Below are 12,146 nucleotides of genomic sequence, written 5' to 3'. Positions count from 1 at the left end.
ACTCATACCGAGAATGGAAGCGAAGGAAAGAAATTAAACATCCAAATTGATAGCCTTCCCAAACCGCGCATATAGCGCAGCTTTCAATCCACTCAGCTCCTCACGTATCTCACCCAACGCATCCTCTAGACGCGAGACTTCAGTGTCAATTTCATCTGTGGATGTAGACAGTAAGGTCTGCGCTTGTTCAAGTGGGAGATGGATAAATGAATCTCCTATCTTGTATCTATCAAATGCATTAGCTGTGTACAGGTCAGATGGTTTGGAGAGAGAGAGACACACGGAACGAGTTCATCTTCATCCGCAAGTTCCAACTCCGTCGAGACTTCTTCGAGATCTTCTTTATCTTTCTACTCAATACATCAGTAAATATATCAGACATGGTATTTTAGGTGAGTAAAGAGACTGACCTGCTTAGCTTTCAACCTCTCCTCGAGCACAGTCTCCCGTTGATGCAGTCTACTGAACCGATTGATCTTGTCCTGATCTTCGCGACGGACTTCAGTATCTTCGGTGCCTGTTGCGGCCTCCTCATCTTTCGATAACTTTTTCCCGGTAGTTAGTAAGTGGTTGTGTTGGTTTTATATTTTCATGTATATGATCGGATGATTCTTATGGGATAGGAGAAAGTGGGATGTTGCTATTGCGCACTATCATGAGAAATCTTGAGGGATTGACGTACCATTCGATGTTGTAGCATTTTGGCTGTTGGATGTGAAGAAGTCCGAAATGAGGGATTGGTGTGCGAGGCTAACTGCTCCCTGATTTGGTGGATTGTTTTGTATGTGGTGCGTTGGAGAAATGGATATAAAGTTGATCGCTTTGAATCGTCCCGCATGTGGTCCGTGCACGAGGATGTATGTGTATTTTTTGCTGTATTACGGCTTACCAAGCTCGCTGAGTTGTGTGTGTATGCTTCGAGATGACATATTAGAATTGCGTATCAAGGTCGTATTTAGTGTTACACATGTCTTCAACGGCAAAACACGCCAGAAGAACAAAGATTCTGATTTCGACTTTGAATTTGTATGTGTCTTCTAAGATCCGAGATTATGCAACCGTTATTCTAATCATTACAGCTTCTGTCGAGGTGGTTGTCAGCTGTCGAGTCCATCCAGCTAGTCGCGTGACATCATCATACAGACCATCATGATATTTCAACCAGCAATTTCCATATTGAACCTTATCCACATTTCCTGGACCATCTTCATTTCTTGATGACTATTCCTTCGTTTATTAACCCAGAATTGTCGGTTTCTCGCCGATCTTCAAGAGAAACGCCCTCCTAGGTCCACCGACCAATCACCACCCGTGTTTCAGGCCTTAATTCTTAGCAGCCTTGGCTTCAAGCCGTCATCATCATCTTCAACTTCTCTGCACCCAAACCGAACCCCTGTTTTTCCAACCCATCTACATAGGTCCTTTCATTCTAATAGACCGATGGGCCCGGAGCTGATTGTCCTTCTCTTCTAACACCTCAACCACCACATTCATTTCCGTCTCCCCACACAACGAAACACGCCCACCATGCGTCCTCAAACACAACACACCACCCTCGCCAGTCTGGCATCAACACTCCTCCTCCTCCCATCCCTCACGCACGCGATCAGCCTAGACTGCGCAAACATCATCGCCGACAAAATCAAATTTGACCTCAGCCCTCTCGGCGGCGTACACGAAATCACCGATTTCCAAGAATTCGACGACTTCTCCACAAACACAACTTACGTGCTGAACATTTGCAATACCCTCAAGGGCGCTGCGACGAGGGAGGGTGTTAAATGCGGGACATCGCGGAACAGTACGTGCACCCCATTGCCCCTCTTCTTTGGTTGGTGAGTATGTGTGAATATAACGGCTGACGGTAGAATAGTCTGCGGCTTCGAACATATACTCTACTCCGACGGACGGTCCGATCCCTTGAAAGCCCTCCCCATCGCCGGCTACGAGAACTCGCTTGGCGGCGGATCCAAAGACGTCGAAATCAATCTCTTGAAATCGCTCGACCCAGAAACGGAGGGGGTCCGGATCAAGATCTCGGGCGGCACAATAACAGAACCGGAATTGAAGAAGAAATATCCCGCGTCAGCTATAATTGATTTTCAATGTTATCCTGATCGAACGGGTTTGGAGGGGCTTAAGAATGATGATGATTTGGATCAGGCTATTGAGTCCAAATCCCGTCGTGACGACGCTGACGACGATGACGACAAGCCGAAAGACGGTGATAATGAAGGAGATGATAAACCTGAACCCAAAACATCGAGTCTCACATTCCAAAGTTTCGGTCTCGTCGACGACAAGGAAGGGTTTGTCTTGCGTCTAGACTGGAAAACGCAATATGCATGTGAGGACTATAAACGAGAGAATCCCGGTTCTGGGGGTGGAAATGGTAGTGGTGGTGGTCATTGGGGATTCTTTACGTGGTTGATTATAATGTATGCCCTCCCTGATTTTGTGTTTATCTCGTCTGATACGTTGCTAATTGGTATGCGCAGTCTCTTCCTCTGCACCGCAGCGTACCTCATCTTCGGCTCCTGGCTCAACTACAACCGGTACGGCGCCCGAGGCTGGGACTTGCTCCCTCACGCCGACACGATCCGAGACGTTCCCTATCTTTTCAATGATTGGCTGCGTCGAGTGATTAATACATTACAAGGCTCTGGGGGCTCGAGGGGGGGCTATGCCGCTGTATAAACATAGATTCTCGATAGTGTAGGCTTCGTTTTGTGTATTACATCTAGCAGTGTTTTGTCGTGTATATGTATGATCAGTTTGGTTCGTTTGGCTCGTTCGAGTCCTTTGTTTTGTTATCGGGTTATGTGCGTCTAGATAAGGATCGGATATATTGCTTTATTTACGTTATTTCATGAGCTGGGCCATGAATTACCTGCATGTATTGACTGCAGTGCTGCCCGAATATCAATATGACCTGCTTGATAAGTTATATTTTTTATTGCCGTCACAGAATACCTAGGTATAATGTGGTTCGCTTTGTTGATGCGACTACTCAGGATGCTAGGCCTCATGAACAGCAAGCAAGTAAAAATCGTAGCAAACGTAACGGGGATTTGGAAAACAATCTGGTAATAATAGAAAAATTCCCCGGAATTGAGTTCAATCATAGGCCGTCATTAATCGTCATTATGGGAAAAGCAATAAATCATTCCTGCAGTGAACAATTTGAATCGTATCCTCTTCCCAGTAAGGTGGGAACCATTTTATCGGCTAAATTAGACCTTCAGCGCAAACTGCTTCATGTAATGGTAATCCGCCATGTTGCGATTGACCGTTTCTCGAATGATCTTCGCGCCCTTTTCACCGAATTTCTCGCGCCATTCGGCATCGAACTCTTCCTCGGATTTGAAAAGCTTGGCCTGTTTGAGTCAGTCTTGCTTAATTCGCGTCATTTGTACAGGTGAACTCACATGAGCACGAGGCTTTAGTTCCCTAGACGCGATGGCATCCTCGTGAAAGCCCTTCCACTTTTCGAAGGCTGCTCGGGCAGCGGCGTGGTCTTCCTCCGTGTCCCAACGGAGCATCTTAGGCTCAAATGGGATGCCGACGCTCTTGCAATATGTCTCAATCATAAGAGACGGGTTGTCCAATAGGTCGTCTGCGTCGACGACACAAATTTCGACGCCCCCTTTGTGAGATGAACCATTGCGCTGGTGAGTGGTTCCGTTCGTCTCCTTATTGGCTGCATCTTCTGCATGCGTAGTCGCGACACGGGGGCCAACTAGACCGACTTTGCGCAAGTACTCAAAGACGCGACGGACTTCGTCGTACCCAGCCTCGGATGGAGAAAAATCATGGAAGCCAGTCACGTCGTCTAACGGAGGGATTGTGCATCGAAAGTAGGACGGAATGCTGTAGTGCGGATCGCGGATGAGAAAAGTGAAATGGAATTTGGACAGAAGCTCCAGAGGGACCACCGTTGGGTTTTCTGGCTCTGCTTCGGTCGCATAAGGGTATGGAGGGACTTCAGCTTTGACTGAAGCTCCTCCATTCGTGGCCACGCCATTGACTTTTTCAGTGTCGACGTGGCCGTTGGTGAGGCCGTTGCTCTCGCCATTGGTGCCAATGCCGCGCTTCACCTTGAAAAGGGAGGGAGCGATGCTGGCTGGTTTTCCATCAGGAGGGACCAAGTAGTGGATGATGTCTTTGATAAAGACTCGTTTGCCCTGACAGGTCAGTTAATTAGAGTCTGTGCGACGAAAATAGCGAAAATTGTTGACAATACGACGATGCAGAAATACAGATCTTGGTCAAAGCTGCTTGACATGCGGGAGGACGAGACAATGCAAAGAAAGCAGATCGGCATACCTCAGTGGCTTCTCTTTCGATTCGATCAAAGATGGACTTGAACGTAGAGGTGCTAAAGCCGCTTGCCACGCGAGCTTCCTTGTCGTCCTCGTATCTCGTACTCAGCCGTTCAGGGCCGAAGTAAAAAGCATCTCCGAATGGTTCGTGGATGCACTGCAGAGAATCCTTGCGGGTCATGAAAACCTATTCTCCGTCCACACTAGTCAGTTTCATCTGGTCCCATACTTGGGGGATGTACACAGTCTAGTGCATACCCGTTCAAAAGCCGTTGAGCATGCCCTGGGATGGGTAGCGACAAAGATAGGCTTAGCCGACATGATCGATTAGTCGAAGATCAATGAGCGATTGGATCAAAGTCTCCACTGATCGCAGGCCAATTTCAGCTGGTCGAATGAGAGAGGCAGAAAAAAACGTTCCTGGAAGAGCACGCCAGCAGTGCAGCGATCACGCAAGATTCAACCCGTGAGCCTGCCGTTTCGCTCAGTCAATTGCCCAAAAACACGTGCGAGTTGAATGATGACTAAGTTGCTTTGAACTTTTGGGGAATATTTACGTCGCACTTACTGGGAATTTTGATCTTTTGAGGTAAAGCATGCCACGAAAACGAAGTTGAAGAGATCAGAGAAAAAAAATGAAATCTTTGTGTGTAGTATGTCGCGGTATTAATAGTATTTGCCATGGGTACTAATCGCCTGCTCGCTCACACGCTGTTCCTGTCGGTCCAATCGATTTACTCGCTGGGACATGCTTTTGTGGTGATGCAAGGGCGGGGACACTGCCAAACCCTGACTACACCCAAAATACGAATGGTCTGGCCTTCGGAGCACATCGATGGAGTCGCCCAGGACCAACCACAGGGCACGAGTTCCTAGGGAATCAGATGGCCACCAACCATGGGGATGCGGTGGGTTCGGCCGGGATAACCAAGTTTGCCAACTCCATTTCGTCCATCCCACTAGGCGTGATTGTTTTGAGTAACAGATTTGTCGCTCAACATTAGATCTGCCGGCATCAGTGGCACAGACCTGTCAAGTAGTAAGTATATACAGTGACTAGTAGTAGGAGTAGTAGATATTGGTAAGCGAGATCTAATTCCGTGTTCGGCATTATATCAAATTGTCAGGACCAGCTGCCATTCAGCATTTTTGCTGCTTCCGCTGTTACCGTGAATAATTGCAAGTACCTAGGAATTAGGTAATGGGTAATGGATGGGCGAGTAGAGCATGCAGTCTGTTTTTCTTCGCTGTTGAGTAATAGTTCATAGTGACATGAATCATTGATCCGGCTGATTCTCGGGTACACGGTCAGCTCTGGCTGTATGATCATCCTTGTCAAAGACTTTCTGATAGTACTTGTTGACAAGAGACTCTTCGACAGAGCCCTAGTAGTCTTGGACAAAAACGGAAAGTGTACACGCGATCAAGTAGTAGTAGATCGATGGATATAGGTATAAACATAGTTCAAGTTGATGTCGAGAGAAGAGTTTACATGATCCCATGACTCACGGAAGGTGCTTGTCTGGTTGTCGAGGAAGGTGATGAGTCGGTGCCTGAGGTTGCGATGGCGCCATCGTGACTGCCACATTGGGTATAAGTCTTTTCTCCGGTCGTAATCGTGATGGTTTTCTTCAGCGTTGCCTGTCTAGTCAGCAGTATGCTGACGATGTTGAAAATGTCATGATGCAGACTAAGTCTGTTCCATCTTCATTTTCACAAGGTTGACCTGTCATGAAACGGCAAACATCTTGAGGGACGCACGACGCACAGTCAGGGGCCAGCCCCAAGCAGCGACCGTGACACTACCTGAGGGGAGAAGCATCTTCCAGTCCGTTCCTATCCTTACTGCAAGACCTTTTCATCCCTGCTACGTTTCAAGGCTAAAATCTCTATGACGTGCTGCCCGATTTGTGACATATCCAGGTGCCATCATCGATGTGCTAAAAGGCTCGTACAAACACCGTAACCAAGCCCCCGACTATCCTACTCTACTCCGAGGCTCAACCAACGCAGACAATCTCGTCTGTTTTGTGTATCACGAAAACCGATTACAATGGTATCAGTCCATCCTTCCACCCTCGCAGGTGATGCTATTGAGACTACCAAATTGTTCATCCACAACCCAGCAGCCGCCAGTTGTTGTATTTGAGACCATGGAACCGACTACATTCAGTGCTGACTATATCGCTGATTGAATATAGAACGACCGTAATAATGACCGTTCGAAATGGCATCATCAACAACCATGGTCTTTCATTTCCCAGCAAACGCAATCCACTAATAGCTCGATACGCCTCGCGCAGAAACACTTCCACACGATGCAACATACCCAAGAACCCTTTCATTGATACACCAAAAACGAATCTCGGCCTTTCACGAACTGGACAGCCAACCCACGGGTCTGGTATACCCACACGGATTAGATTCAAACCAAACGATCGGCCACCGTATGCAAAACACGAGCCCCAACCTTCGAAGGTGATTGCGTGCTTTTCTGTCTAGAGTTTGATACAATATTACACTTGCTCGCGTCGAGCGTACGATGACCGGGTGATTGTCAAGGCACAGTGACTCTAGGTCAATCCTTGGTACTAACGCAAGCCTGAGAATGCGGATTCGTCACATGTCGGGATGCGGTTCAGTCTTACAATATAGTTTGAGGTCCAAGATAAGCATCATCTGTGATATGGCGAAGCCAAATGATTCGGTACGTATACACAGAGGACGAGAAAGTGAGATGTCGCGCTGTGTCTGGAACAGTGGTGACTTCGGTCATTCGAGATTACCACGACTGTTAGAGATAAGTCTACAGATCACCACCTATCTCAGCTCGAAGAATATATTCCAAGGATGAGTAGATTCATTCGGCAAGGGTAATATCGATCCTACAAACTACCATTATCTATAGCACGCACACCTTCAGAATTCACATACAAGAAGATTAAGATTACCATTCTTATGTCTAGAACACACTCATATCTCGATATACCTCATATCTTCTACTTTGACGGTCATTCATTATCATATAATATTGATAATTATACTTATGTTATTACAATAATCCATCATGGTCAATCACGAACTATCCCTATTTTGGAATGCCTCTACTGCGGCCTAATGCAAAGCGTGCGACCAAGAGGGGTCATTTTGGTTAAGTTTTATACTGATCTCAGCAATCTCGTCGACGTCGATGCTTCTGTCAACCTGCCAAATCAGTCTGTATTCAGTCTTTCCAAGTGAATGATGGCGTTGGTCAGCAACGTAAATGAATCGTCTGTCGACGAGCTATCCTCTCTATGGCAAGCTGCCTGTGAGGAGTACGCAAACGAAACAGGGATTGCGATCATCGACAGGGAATACCCAAAGTTGACTGGCTTTGAAGAATTATCACATCAGCTCGACCTAGAAGAAACTAAGTTTGAGAACTTCAGAATGAAGAAGCGGCCCCTTCTTCGCGCAATGCAAAGCATACTGGCGCCGTTCGAGACCTGGGGCGATCTGATTGGAACGGTGGCATCTGCTACATTTCCTCCAGCGTCTTCAATCATGGGCGCGATGTTATTATTAATTCGTGGCGCGCGAAAAGTTAGCGATTCATTCGATATGATCACTGATCTGTTTCAGAAACTGAGCAACTTTGCGGCTCGGTTGGATATGTACAAGGACGTCCCTCTTAGCAAAGGAATGAAGGCGATCATCGTCAAAGTCTTGATTAACTTTCTTCGCGTCTGTGCAGTATCCCAAAGGCTGCTGAAAACTGGTTCATTCAAAGCCCGTCTTTCTAAATGGGGTAAAAATCTCCTCATGGAGGATACTTCTGTCAGCTCCCTTTTCAATGAATTACAGGAATTGACGGATCAGGAAAAAATGATGATTGGTGCCCAGAATCTCAATCTGACACACCAAACACTGAAGAATACTGCCGATCTACTCGAAAAAAGCAATATTAAAAGTGATCAAGACCGGCTCGATCGAGTGAAACTTAAATTGCAGCCAGTCTCAGCGTCCAACCAGGTCCGCTCCGCAATCATGAGCAGCCGACTGCCAGATTCGGGGATGTGGATTGAGCAAAGAGTCAAGTCTTGGTGGGAGAGTTCTCAACCCCTACTATGGCTTCACGGCGGACCCGCGGTGGGAAAGTCGTACCTGGCAGCCAAGATCATAGACGTTCTTACAGAGATCGAGATTCCATCTATGTCTGCTGTTGCATCATTTTTCTTTAAAAATAATGATGTGGATTTGCGTTTCGTAAATAAAGCTCTACGGACCCTCGCTTGGCAGGTCGCTGCGCAGCTACCAAAGTTCGCCGAGCACGCAGAGGACTTTTGTCTGAAGGCGGATCCGGCTGATACATACTCGATATGGAAAAATCTTTTCCTGGAGTTCCTGACCGGGAATGGCTCAGATGTCTCCCTGTTCTTCGTCATCGACGGCATCGATGAGGCAGATCCAGACGAGCAGGAATTGCTCTTTAGTCTTCTGGAGAAGACTTACTCTTCAGAAGAACAGGCCCAAGATTCTCCTCATCTGCGATTTGTTCTTTTGAGCCGTGACGCGGTGCGAAGTGGTCTTCAAGAACATTCACTCGACTGGGTACCTGAGATTGAAATAAGCAACCGCGAGAACGGAGAAGATCTTCATAAATATGTCTCTCAGAAACTGCAAAAGTCAAAGCTTTTCAATAACTCACCTGACCTTTTAAAAGATGTTGTCAATGATATAAGCGAGTCCGCTGAGGGTTTGTGGGAATGGGCTACCCTTGTAATTCGATCTGTGTCGAAGTGCAGCACCAGAGGACAGGTGCAGCGAGTAGTCAAGACAATGCCTCGGGGAATCAACGCAATGCTCAACCAGGAGCTCAAGCGGCTAGCTCGGGAACTCTCAACAGACATGCCGCCTGACGAGGGGGGTGTTGAAGAATCAGAAAAAATCAAACAGTTGAAACTGATAATCTCCTTTGTCACCGTCGCCAAAAGGCCCCTATCAGTACAACAGCTTGATCAAATTCTAGAGATGATACTCGAGGACGAAGTGCTGAATCTGGAACAGGAAATCGGTGTGACGTACTCATCTTTGTTTGCTATGCGTGATTCCGGGGGCAATGAGGATTATTCGACACATGATATAATTGTAACGCTCCGCCACAGCTCGTTCTATGAGTTTTTTAGGCTACCCAACAATGTGGAAACCGAAGCTATCCGCGTAGACTGCGAGAATGCAGAGGTGGAATTCGTGTCAGTTCTACTACGCGCTATGCTGAATACTCACACTCCCATTTCCAATCAATGGACAGACCCAGTGGCGGAGTACGCAGATGACTTCTTACCACATCATCTGACCTCTGCGAAGCCCGAAAAAGCGGGTGTTCTTCACTGTGAAATTTCGACTTCGATTTTCGATCTCTTTTCTGAAGACATAAAAAATCAACGCTTCGTTACTAAACAATACGTGTTCGCTAGTTCCTACAGCCTAAAGGCATCGTCCCGGCTTACTCAACTGGCATATTATTATTTCAGTGCAGGATATTACGATACCGCAAACGAGAGGGCGCGGCATGTGCTTAAGTGGTTGCTCCCAGTGGATAGAGAAAGATTCGAAGAAAGTGCTCGCTCCATGCACCCACCAGACCGCATTTGCCCCTTTACTCTACTCTTCTCATCTTTAGTAATCTCACTTTCTCGCCATTGGCTTCAGCCGAGCGATATTGATCCGACTGATGGGGGCGCTTATTCGATCCCCCTAATTCTCAATGTTTTCGGAGAAATGGTGGGCAGTTTGGAAGTACCCGCGGCAATTTTGGAAATGCCCGCGGCCATTTTTGGACAGTCTGGAGACATCAAATCTAGACCAATATCGCACGTTGGTCATTCGTTATCAGCTTCTCGTATATTGCTTGTCGCCAAATCGCAAAAATTGGAGATGACTGTGACTTGGTATGCTCGCTTGGCACAAGCGCTGTTCTTTCATGAATATCACAAAAGAAGCCTCCGTTATTTTCGAAAAGCTCTTAGCATGAATCAGAAAGACCTTGCGCTGAACCCGGCGTCTGTATCTGTCATTCACAGAGACATGGCGACTGCACTCATTCAAACTGGGAGATATGAAGAGGGGATAGACCACAGAAGACTTGCCTTTAACCTAGGTGGGAAACTTACCGCGGACGATTTCCCAAGCCCTAATGATTACATTCGGCATTTGTTGGAAGTAGCTCAGTTGGAGCATTTGGCAAAGTGTCCAGAACAGGCATTGGCCTTGGCGAACGCCGCTTGGCAGGTATACCTGGAAACTGAGCAAGGAGACCCTGACTACTCCTTGTGTATGGACTTTTTGTCGATATTCCTGGAGCTGAAACAGTTTCATCATCTCCGGTCGGTTTTTGAACTATTCTTGCGATTTTCCCAACAAGAACTCTCAGACCCGGACCGATATCATGAAGCCGATTCTCTGCTCGCCGAGACTATACTTAGACGACACAATTGGCGGTTACGAAAGCTTTACAATGCTGTTCATTTTGGTTTATCGTCAGACGACACGGATTGTCTTGAGCTAATGGCTCSGGKAGTCGACAGCCTACCGCAACGTCATTTTGGGTACTCTCTATTCAAGTGGAACCTGTTCATCGGTACTGCTTTGCTAGAAAAAGGACAGACCACCACAGGAATACGAATGTTGTGCAAAGCAGTGTCGTTACCCAAATTTCATCTCGTCCTCTGGTATAGCGACTATGCTCGGCAACAAGCCCTTAGCAATTTAGCTGCAATTTGCCTCTACCATCCTGAAATCTGTTTGACTGTTGAGAGTCCATTAGAATTGGGTGCGGACGCCAGATTCAGCGATATTTGCCTGGTTCTCTCATCCTGGCTGCGGGAAAAGGGAGACCACGAAAATGCTCAAAAGGCTCTGCGCGGTCGCGTGAAAAATTGTCTTGAGTTGCTATCGGACGGTGACTCTACAAATGATGGCGATGCCTGGCTAGAGCTTTTCAAGACGCTCTTGATAGATCTCGACAGTGATGAAGATCTGGGCGGCGCCTTGTATGTGGTCAAGACCTGGCGGCGAACAATAAGCAGCTACGGATTTTTCGAGGCTTACAACGAGTATGAAGACGTTGAAGAATCAGACGAGATTGAACTCGGGAATGACACGGAGGACGGCCTTGCGGAGGAAGAAATAGCTGCCCTGCCGAAAAGAATGGAAGACGATGTCGCAGATGACGTTATTTGGTTCGTTGAAACATCCAGATCACTTCGAGGCTCTGATGAATCGTACACTGCGTGCCCAAGCTGTGGTCTCCAAGTCACATCGGTGTCGGACTGGTATTTCTGTCGATCCTGCCCTCATACAGTCTTGTGTCCCTCCTGTTACGCCGATATCAAAAGTGACCGCGTGCAGAATCATCTTCTTTCCCAGCATGTACCACAGACTTGCAATTCTCAACATAATTTCTACTACACTGGCAAACCGCTTCGACTTTCTGAATGCGAGGAGCTGGGCAAGGTCCGCTTCACAAACTCTGATTCGGGAGAAGTGAAGACACTGTGGATTGAAGAATGGAAAGATCAATTAGCAGAGAAATGGCGAACAAAAGACTTTGAGTTTGAAGGTGGATTGTCGGCTTGGTGTATGAATTTGTTGCCAGAGCTGCAAAAGGAGAGATGGGCCTGTCTGTTCAAGGAATAATTGGCATCCATTAGAACAAATGACCGTTGTCAGTAGAGCACGTAGAACCAGTATATCCCAACTCGTTCACGTATACTATAGGTTCAAAAGACTTACCGTAATGCTGAATGGTAATTAATGGGATCGGTACAAAGTCAGACACTT

At 47.0% G+C, this 12,146-nt stretch overlaps 4 protein-coding genes across 4 annotated transcripts; 2 read left to right on the top strand and 2 right to left on the bottom strand.

Annotated features, from left to right (window-relative positions):
* Positions 1-33: 33 nt before the first annotated feature.
* Positions 34-700, bottom strand: BHQ10_003968 (uncharacterized protein; the record flags this gene model as incomplete). Its single annotated transcript, XM_040876282.1, has 4 exons — positions 34-226; positions 283-350; positions 411-545; positions 683-700. The coding sequence occupies 4 exons, from the start codon at positions 698-700 to the stop codon at positions 34-36; spliced, it is 414 nt and encodes a 137-aa protein (XP_040732472.1).
* Positions 701-1,527: 827 nt separating this feature from the next.
* On the top strand, positions 1,528-2,697 carry BHQ10_003967 (uncharacterized protein; the record flags this gene model as incomplete). Its single annotated transcript, XM_040876281.1, has 3 exons — positions 1,528-1,801; positions 1,874-2,438; positions 2,499-2,697. The coding sequence occupies 3 exons, from the start codon at positions 1,528-1,530 to the stop codon at positions 2,695-2,697; spliced, it is 1,038 nt and encodes a 345-aa protein (XP_040732471.1).
* A 536-nt stretch (positions 2,698-3,233) lies between these two features.
* On the bottom strand, positions 3,234-4,643 carry BHQ10_003966 (uncharacterized protein; the record flags this gene model as incomplete). The annotated part of the gene is made up of 4 exons (XM_040876280.1): positions 3,234-3,377; positions 3,429-4,184; positions 4,327-4,509; positions 4,581-4,643. The coding sequence occupies 4 exons, from the start codon at positions 4,641-4,643 to the stop codon at positions 3,234-3,236; spliced, it is 1,146 nt and encodes a 381-aa protein (XP_040732470.1).
* Positions 4,644-7,562: 2,919 nt separating this feature from the next.
* On the top strand, positions 7,563-12,002 carry BHQ10_003965 (uncharacterized protein; the record flags this gene model as incomplete). Its single annotated transcript, XM_040876279.1, has 1 exon — positions 7,563-12,002. One exon carries the CDS (start codon positions 7,563-7,565, stop codon positions 12,000-12,002), a length of 4,440 nt encoding a protein of 1,479 aa, XP_040732469.1.
* Between the last annotated feature and the right edge of the window lie 144 nt (positions 12,003-12,146).

This window comes from Talaromyces amestolkiae (assembly GCF_001896365.1).
Source record: "Talaromyces amestolkiae strain CIB chromosome Unknown scaffold6.1, whole genome shotgun sequence".
In the NCBI taxonomy this organism is placed as follows: Eukaryota; Fungi; Ascomycota; class Eurotiomycetes; order Eurotiales; family Trichocomaceae; genus Talaromyces; species Talaromyces amestolkiae.
This window is presented reverse-complemented; position numbering and strand designations above follow the sequence as displayed.